Source organism: Mytilus californianus, unplaced genomic scaffold (assembly GCF_021869535.1).
Source record: "Mytilus californianus isolate M0D057914Y unplaced genomic scaffold, xbMytCali1.0.p SCAF_7, whole genome shotgun sequence".
NCBI lineage: Eukaryota > Metazoa > Mollusca > Bivalvia > Mytilida > Mytilidae > Mytilus > Mytilus californianus.
In genome coordinates this window covers 31476793-31486801 of record NW_026262723.1, presented here as the reverse complement: position 1 = coordinate 31486801, position 10009 = coordinate 31476793, and the positions used below count along the sequence as shown (strand labels likewise).

The window sequence follows — 10009 nt, the reverse complement described above, 5'->3', positions numbered from 1 at the left end:
GTTAAGGAATTAGGGGCCAAAAAGGGGCCAAAAATAAGCATTTTTGTAACTTCCAGACATAACTTGTGTGTAAGTGTATGGATCTCTCTGACATTGTACCACAAGGTTCCATATCACAAAGGGAATGCTGGGATTGATTTTGGGGGTAACTGCCTCCAAATTTTAGGAATTAGGGACCAAAAAGGGGCAAAAAACAAGCATTTTTCTAGTTTCATGACAATAACTTGTGTGTTAGTGTATGGATCTCTCTGACATTGTATCACAAGGTTCCATATCACAAAGGGAATGCTGTGATTGATTTTGATGGTAATTGCCTCCAAATTTTAGGAATTAGGGGCCAAAAAGGGGCAAAAAGCAAGCATTTTTCTAGTTTCATGACAATAACTTGTGTGTTAGTGTATGGATCTCTCTGACATTGTATCACAAGGTTCCATATCACAAAGGGAATGCTGGGATTGATTTTGGGGGTAATTGCCTCCAAATTTTAGGAATTAGGGGCCAAAAAGGGGCAAAAAACAAGCATTTTTCTAGTTTCATGACAATAACTTGTGTGTAAGAGTATGGATCTTTATGAAATTGTACTACAAGGTTTCATATCACAAAGGGAAAGCTGGAATTGAGTTTGGGGGTAATTGACCAAAAAGCTTAGGAAGTAGGGGCCAAAAAGGGGCCAAAAATAAGCATTTTTCTAGTTTCCAGACAATAACTTGTGTTCAAGTGTATGGATCTCTCTGAAATTGTACTGCAAGGTACCATACCACAAAGGGAAGGCTGGGATTGATTTTGGGGGTAATTCCCTCAAAATTGTAGGAATTAGGGGCCATAAAAGGGCAAAAAACAAGCATTTTTCTAGTTTCAGGACAATAACTTGTGTGTAAGTGTATGGATCTTTATGAAATTGTACTACAAGGTTCCATATCACAAAGGGAAAGCTGGGTTTGAGTTTGGGGGTAATTGCCCTAAACGTTTAGGAATTTGGGGCCAAAAAGGGGCCAAAAAACAAGCATTTTTCTAGTTTCCAGACAATAACTTGTGTTCAAGTGTATAGATCTCTCTGAAATTGTACTGCAAGGTACCATACCACAAAGGGAAGGCTGGGATTGAGTTTGGGGGTGATGAATCATAAGGGGGTTCAAAAAATTTGGGGGGGGGGGATTTTTTTTCCCTTTTTTTTCTTTAGAATTTTCCATTTTAAATTGGTTATTTCTGATTTATATATAAAAGCAAATAATAATGATATGGTTTGAATAGGTAAATTAAAATTTTTTAAGTTCTTAGACCACTTTCATTCTGTGTCAGAAACCTTTGCTGTGTCAAATATTTAATTACAATCCAAATTCAGTGCTGTATCAAGCTTGAATGTTGTGTCCATACTTGCCCCAACTGTTCATGGTTCGACCTCTGCGGTCGTATCAAGCTGCGCCCCAGCGGAGCATTTTATTAGCAAACATAAAACTAATATATTTGATTGATCTGAAACCAAATGCCATTATGATGTATCTTAAAACATTCTTACACATCTAAAAGAACTAATACTAAGTGGGAACTATACACCATGCAACAAATACTTAATAGTGTAGGTGATTGCATTTTGTTAAGAGATGGAATCCAAATATCTGTCAGAGTATAACTGCTATGTTCATACATAAAACATGTTTGCATAGTTTATTTCAGCTCTTCAACTTCACTTACTTCATCTGGAAGCATATCATCCAAATCAGTGAAACTCCGTCTGTTTATTTTATATCCAACTACATTGATAGACATATTTCTTTGCCTAACTGTAAAATGATAAAATAAAGAAAAATATCAGACGATTCATTAATTATATTAGATGAGTAATGTACTATAATAGTATTGGATTTATTAAAAACAATATAGTACTATTTCTGTTTGAGCTATATTAAAATGGTTGACTTATTCCTAAAATAATTTTAGTCCTTTTCAATAAGTGGAACAGACTCCAGTTAATTTGTTGTCAAAATGATTGTAAAAGTATAAAGTATAGGTAATTATCAGTAAAGATATCATGGTCATTTAACAGGAGGCAGTGAAAATAACTATGTTGAAATAGATAGGAGCTAGTATAAAAATGTATCCTTAGGATACAGATGTGACCACCTTTGTATTTAGACTGAAAAAGTACAAGTCCAGTCCCATATCTCTGAGACAAAATTTCATTCATATTGCTTTATTTCTGATGTAACAAACACTTGATTGAATTATAATCTCTTGTTAATTTTCCTGATTTCTGTTCTTCATTTACCTGTGTTTTCAAAGTGTTCCACTTGCACAACCGGATCTGGATGTCCTGATTCTTTATTACAACAAGCTATAAGAATGGATAAAGACATCATCTTTACACTATATACAATGTAGCTATAATTCTCATTTAATGTAAACTTTGAAGAAATGAGTTAAGATGAACTTGAAACCCAGAAAATCCACATTTTTTTATTACATATATTAAGGATCTTAAATTGTAATGAAAACATAACCTTCAATCATACAATACATGAATACATATGAACAACTCATCAGGTGTAACGTGTGGGTCAGATATTGCTTACCCTTCCACAAATATAAGAAAAATATTTATTGGTACTAATATTGATATAGTTATCAATAAATTAAAACATTACAAAATATGCATTGCTATACAGTTATGGACACTTAAAGTGCTAGATAATGTTGATACATATATTTTGGCATTGCACAAGGTCACATTTTTCTCAGACTTTTAATGATGTCTTTACACTAAGTCTGATGGATGTGTACTGATTCATTTTCAATTTTTCATCTTTTACCTGTTGAAAAGTCTTCCATCAAACATTCTGACTGGACTTCTTCAGATATGGTATCTGCCTGATGTTTCTTGTCTTTACTTTTTCTTGTTACATCTTTGCCTGTATAAAGAAAGAGATTGTAATTTCCTTAAAGTCTTACTTTCATTAATATAAAATAGTATCAGTCATAGAATTCCTAACATAAGTGATGTTATTTTTTTATAAAGGCTACAGGCACTATAATTAACATTTAAAATGCACAATTATAAATTATATCCCTTGGTTACGCATGACCAATTATTTACCAATATCTTTATAGGATACACACACTTTAAAATTGAGAATGGAAATGGGGAATGTGTCAAAGAGACAACAACCCGACCATAGAACAGACAACAGCAGAAGGTCACCAACAGGTCTTCAATGCAGCGAGAAATTCCCGCACCCGGAGGCGTCCTTCAGCTGGCCCCTAAACAAATATATATACTAGTTCAGTGATAATGAACGCCATACTAAACTCCAAATTGTACACAAGAAACTAAAATTAAAAATAATACAAGACTAACAAAGGCTAGAGGCTCCTGACTTGGGACAGGCGCAAAAATGCGGCGGGGTTAAACATGTTTATGAGATCTCAACCCTCCCCCTATACCTCTAGCCAATGTAGAAAAGTAAACGCATAACAATACGCACATTAAAATTCAGTTCAAGAGAAGTCCGAGTCTGATGTCAGAAGATGTAACCAAAGAAAATAAACAAAATGACAATAATACATAAATAACAACAGACTACTAGCAGTTAACTGACATGCCAGCTCCAGACTTCAATTAAACTGATTGAAAGATTATGTCTTCATCATATGAATATCAGGCACAATCATTCCCGTTAGGGGTTTAGTATCATACCATCATAACATATATGAGAAGAACATAACCCGTGTCATGCCAACAACTGGTTTTTAAATAATTGTGTTTAGTGCCGATGCAAAGACCCTATAAGTGAATCAATATTAACGCCAAAATATGCAATCTTTAATGACCTGACAACAGTATCGTAACTATATCCCTTCTTAATAAGTCTATTTAAAGGTTTTGTTAGCTTCATAGGTGAATACTGACATTTCTGTGCTTTATAAAGAATATTTCCATAAAAAATTGGATGTGAAATACCTGACGTATAAGAAGTCTGCATGTTGGGCTATATTTACGAATGATGTCCTTATACCGATGATAAAATTTAGTAAATGTTTTGACTAGTTTGTGATATCGAAAACCCTGGTTTAATAATTTTTCAGTAATACATAAATTTCTCTCGTTAAAATCTAAAACATTGTTACATACACGAGCGAATCGTACAAGTTGAGATATATAAACACCGTAAGATGGTGACAAGGGAACGTCACCATCTAAAAATGGATAATTAACGATAGGAAATGAAAAATCATCTCTTTTATCATATATTTTAGTATTAAGCTTTCCATTAATGATATAGATATCAAGATCGAGGAAAGGGCAGTGGTCATTTTTAGTATTAGCTTTATTTAAAGTAAGTTCAACAGGATAAATTTCTTTAGTATACATACTGAAGTCGTCATTATTGAGAGCCAAAATATCATCCAAATATCTAAAAGTATTATTAAATTTGTGTATCAGATGTTGTTTCGATGGGTCTTTGCTGATTTTTGTCATAAATTGTAACTCAAAGCAATACAAAAAAAGTCCGCAATAAGTGGTGCACAGTTAGTCCCCATTGGAATTCCGATAACCTGACGATATACGGAATCTCCAAAGCGAACAAAAATGTTATCTAGTAAAAATTCAAGGGCATATATAGTATCAAAGCATGTCCAATTGACATAGTTTTTTTGTTTATTGCTACTAAAAAATGACCTAAAAGAGTTTGAACATATATATTCACATTCTGACTTTTTAAATGCCCATTTAATAAGGTGTGTGAATTTTTTCTTAATGAGAATGTGAGGCAACGTGGTATATAGGGTAAAAAAATCAAAACTTTGAACAGATTCAAAATCACCAATATATGCATGTAATTTATCAAGTACTTCCAACGAGTTCTTGACACTCCAAAAGTAATTAATTCCACTATTTTCGAAGGCCTTATTTGAACAATTTATTATCAGGTTTTTGATTGTACCAAGTGTACTGGTAAGAAGAATAGACAATTTAGTAGTGGAAGAATGGCTTGAAGACGAAATAAATCTATATTTGTAAGGTGTTTTGTGTAGCTTCGGAAGCCAATACATAGTTGGGACTTTCATTGTATTTGGTTCTGCTTGTAAAGCGGTAGCTAAAAGTTTACGTTTGTTACAGATGTCGTTTTCTGAAAATGGAGTCAGTTGGAATGTTGGTGAATTGGTGATTTCTTTTTTCAGAACCTCAATGTAAAATTTACGTCAAACAATAATAACATTATTAGCAGCTTTATCGGCCGGGACAAAAACAAATTCCTTGGCTAGTTCTTTTAGTTTATGTTTGATACAAGAAATAGGTTTATTGTGGTTATTGTTAAGAGTAAAATGTTCTTTAAAATGTTGAATACGTATATCAACTATGTTCATTACTGAATTAAGAAAAGAGTCCTTTGTATGTTCAAAATTTGAATGAATTCAGTCACATCATTTATAAGAAGTTGATCGAGATTATTTCCTTCATACAAATCTTGACAAATCATACTTGAACTACCCTTTTCCAGTTTCCTAAAAATCCGTGAAATGCTCTGTCAGGAGTTGCATTTACATGCATTATGTCACCCAAATGTGATGAACTTTGCTGCGAGTAACAGTACTTTTCAAAAAAATAATTTCAGAAGCACAAATTCAATAATGAAAATATTTTAGTACAAGTTATTCCCCTTCATGGTATGTAGCATTTGTTCCTTGTATCTAAGAGCCATGTTGGGAAGCAAACGTTCTTTTAGCTTATGTAAGGAATTTTAACATCCAATATGGTTGCCACCAAATACAATTCTAAAGCTAAAAATGTTTATATATTAAGGTAATAAATATAATATGAACTTTTCACCGATGCTCTTGATTGTAAGAAACATAAATTTATACCAAGGAATAATTATACCATATTATAATTTTAAAATCAAATTCAGCCTACTGGAAATGGATTTAAAACAGGGCTATATATATTCAACTTGTTGTAAAAAACTCTATCAGTTTGCATATATTCTTTCTTAATGTTTGACATTAAAGTCAAATAAATAAATAATGCACATTACACCTGATGATTACAAACAATTTTTTTCTTCAAAGAAAAACATACCATGATTTTCAGAAATCAGTTCCTCAGCTCCTTTAGTGGTAAACTGATTTCTCCTCATTGCTGCTATCTGACCACGTCTTCCAGCAGCAGGTTTCCTCATTTTCCTTCTTGGTAGTTTCAGCAATTTCTTTTTTTGAAGATATTTATTCTTTAATTTCTTAGCTGCTTTTGTTGACCCTATATGAAGCATATCCCCTTCTTCAAGTACAAACAGGCCGCTGTTCGGAACATTATCTTTCAAGAGTTGTAGACTAACTTCCAATTGTGTTGATAATTTTCTAAGCACATCCATGTCCTGGCAATGATATGCAAGATCTGTTATTTGCCTACATGCACTGCCTACTAAATTCCTCTGTCTCTTGATTGCAGATATATTAATTTGTTGAGACTTGTGTGGATGACTTTCATTGCTGTCTTCCTCTGTTGCATCTGTTGCATCTTCAGGTTGAGCTGACAAACAGTTGTTGAATTGGCCAATGTCGAGATTGATGAACGGATTGTTTTTGTAATCCTCAGGAAGAGATTCCGAACTACAAGCAGTTTGAGTGTTAAATACTGCAAAAAAATGTTTACAGGGAAGATGATTATCCCTCCAGTCAGGACAGTCACATGATGGTAAGCCTACATGGTTTGCATTGATATTGACCTCATATACTTTATCTTGATGTGTCTGACTCTTTACAAAGAATACACCACTACTTATTTCGTCAACATTGGAATGGTTTATTTCGTCAGCTTCTCGCCATCTTTTAAAACAGAATTCCACAACATTCTTTGGTTTGTTATGAAGAAAAGCTGGAATGTTTTCTGCATAAGCCCTGGCCTGATCTGATGAAGCGGCATTTATCTGTAGATACCTGTTATGAATAAACATTATATGGTTAGTACCAAAGTTAAGGAAGAAGAGTCTGGTTCTGAATATTTCCTCAAAAAAAAATTTCAGCTCAACAAACACTGACCTATAGTTGTTAATTTCTACGTCATTTGGTCTCTGGTGGAGAGTTGTCTCATTGGCAATTATACCACATCTTCTTATTTTTATACTTATTGTTTTCTGGATAAAAGTCAACAGACATCAGAAAATTTTGTTTAAATTTCATCTACACAGCAAATATTAAGGAGTAAAAATCTGTTATATGTGAGTTAGAAAAACTGTTAGTAATTATATCTATCAAGTTCTTGAGTTTGTATAAACTAGGTGCTGTGCAGAAATATTCAACAAACTTCAGTGAAATTTAAACCCAGCCAAGAATAAATTTGATACAACCTAAATGCTGGCTCAGGGCTTGCAGATGTCATTGTTTTAACTATCCATTTCCATGCTAAATCTTTTGTTTTAATGGGAAAAAATGACAGGAAAACCATTACTGTTTACATTCCTGGATAATGTTCCAAAATAAATAGCAAGAATATTTTCAAAATGTTCATATTGAAATAATGAAATAATCATATGAACATGACAAACTATTTTAAATCATGTGTTAAAGGTTTAAATCACATCAACTCTATAACAAAGCTCTAAAAGTATATAAATGACTGAAGAACAGTCATTACTTCTCTCCTAATATATATATAATATGAAGTTTGAGGTAAATAAGTGAGAATCTAGTAATTGTACAGTTAATTGAAATCAAACTTCAAGGCAATTAAGTCCCAAAAAATAACAACAAAAAAACAAAAAATTCATAGGGAAAACTGACCATTACTTTTACCATACCATATGGGCCTGGAGAGGCATACAAAATGTGAATGATTCCAACCACACATATTTTATACCTTTTATATGAATCAGGTAGAAATTTGTCTACAATGACACTAAGCAAATGGCTCAAAGAGGATGACTTCCGACATTCCAGGTACTCATATTTCAAAGACTTATTTTGTCGTTCTACACCATTATTTGTGTTTATGCTGACATTAAACCTGTCTTGCCTTCGCACTTTTACCCATCTCTACAAAAAAATAACCAAAATTAGAACACCTATCTGTAATTATTTTTTTAATTTAAAAGTCATCCAAACCCACCCAAGCAAAAAGTATTGATCTGTTTTCAATATTCATATGCTCATATATACTGATAATTTTAAAAGTACCGTATTGATTTGCTTTCTATAAATAATCAAAGATTATATATTGTTGACAATACTTTTATTTATTTTGATGCTTTATATGATTATGGAATATTTTCTAGTGTTTCACCTCTTATTTTTTACGTGGCGAGGATCTTCAGCGGTCTCCACGTTTCAGATTGTAATAGATTATGGACCGTACACCAGAAAATCAGTATGTTGCAAAATATGATTCAGTTACAATAAATGATCTTATAAAAGCTACACTTACTTTTAATTGATTTAGATTTATCACAAATAGTTCAATTTTCTTGAACATTTACATGCTACTATTTTCTTTTAAATATGATCCTTCATTGGTTATTTTTATCAGTCAAATATCAATGTTTTCTGATAGATTGTTCCAATTGTTTCACTGTTTGATTGAATTTAGTAACACACCTTTTTTTATTTTCTTTATCAATTTATAACTCACTTTGCCCCATCTCATGCTTCATCCATTTCATTATTTATATTACGTCTGTATAAAAGTAATTATCTTTGAATGTTTCGAATGTGCTTATCACTCGTATTTCTTATATATATAGATTCTTACATTGATACCAGTGGATTATTGGATTTATCCAAACGAGATAGTTAAATTATCAATTTTAAAGTCCGAGCCTTGGCGATTACTGTAAAATTTATAATTTAACTATCGAGATTGGATAAATCCGATAATCTACGAGTAACCATGTAAGAATCTGTTTCTCTAATGATTAAAAAATAAATTTTCATTTTTTGTTAAACGAAAATCCCCTTCGAGTGCCTTCCACATTCCACAAAGTTGTCAATTTCATTAACACCTGTTAGAATTTTTTTATTCATCCAGTGAGCTGATAAAGGTTATGACCCTTAAACTCATCCAATCATCTTCTGAGATCACCGGCAACCACACGTTGATTAAATTTTTTTATACAATGGGTGCAGAAAGGGATAAATTGTCATAGAATTAGAGAAAGTTTTATATACGACTTATCAGGCCTTGTTAATTTTTCTTGTAAATTTTTGTGTCTTTTATATGCTATAACTGTTTTCTTTCTTAAAATTCTTGCGAGTTCAGGGTCATTCTCTATCAAATCCCAATAATTGATCTTTTTAATTGTTTCACTGCTTGGTTATATTTAGTGATAAAGATAATCGTTTTAACGTCTGGATTTTCAGTGTTAGACAGTAAATCATTTCATTCTAAGTTTGAGGTAGATACAATCGCTTCATCTATTTCTATTTGCTTATAATTTCTTTGTAATAACTTCTCAAAATGAATTAATGATCTTGGTACGTTCATAAATATCGTTGGTGTTTTTTATATGAAGGATAATCTCTCCTTTAATGAAACCTTTGAATACGCTTTTAGGATGACAACTCTTTCTATCTAAGTATTGAAAAGTTTCTGTTGGTTCTCTGAAAGTCTTAAGATCTAGGATTCCAGAGTCTAAAAATCTATTGCCTTTATATACTTCAGTATCTAAAAATATAATTTTCTCTGAAGATATTTCGTAGGTGAATTTTAGGTATTTGTGTGCATTTTTGCCGTTATGAAAAGTTCTTGGAGTTCGTTTTTGTTACCATTAAATGATAAATCCATCATCTCTATATCTACTGCAGAAAGCTATTTTGTCTCTATGTAAATACTTTGATAATATATTTTCCAAAATTTCAAACATTCTTATATCAGCTAATTCTGCTGATGCAGCGCCTCGCATCGGGACACCAATTTCCTGTCTGTATGGTTTACTGTTAAATGTGAATTCATTATTCTTCAATATAATTTCTAAAGATTTTATTATATCTTCAATGGGAGGAATTTGAAAGGGATAATTAC

General features: G+C 32.1%; 1 protein-coding gene across 1 annotated transcript; it reads right to left on the bottom strand.

Moving 5' to 3' along the window:
- Positions 1-2796: 2796 nt before the first annotated feature.
- Positions 2797-6950, bottom strand: LOC127708337 (uncharacterized). Its single transcript, XM_052213190.1, has 2 exons — positions 6077-6950; positions 2797-2906 (listed from the first exon to the last, which is right to left on the bottom strand). The coding sequence occupies exons 1-2, from the start codon at positions 6948-6950 to the stop codon at positions 2797-2799; spliced, it is 984 nt and encodes a 327-aa protein (XP_052069150.1).
- Between the last annotated feature and the right edge of the window lie 3059 nt (positions 6951-10009).

What these genes read in the sequence shown, in the direction of transcription:
- LOC127708337 (XM_052213190.1), bottom strand. Translation starts at nt 6,950, where the DNA reads ATGTTTATTCATAACAGGTATCTACAGATAAATGCCGCTTCATCAGAT. An exon ending in ACTGATTTCTGAAAATCATG is followed by an intron (nt 2,907 to 6,076) that starts GTATGTTTTTCT and finishes TTCTTTATACAG; the next exon opens with GCAAAGATGTAACAAGAAAA.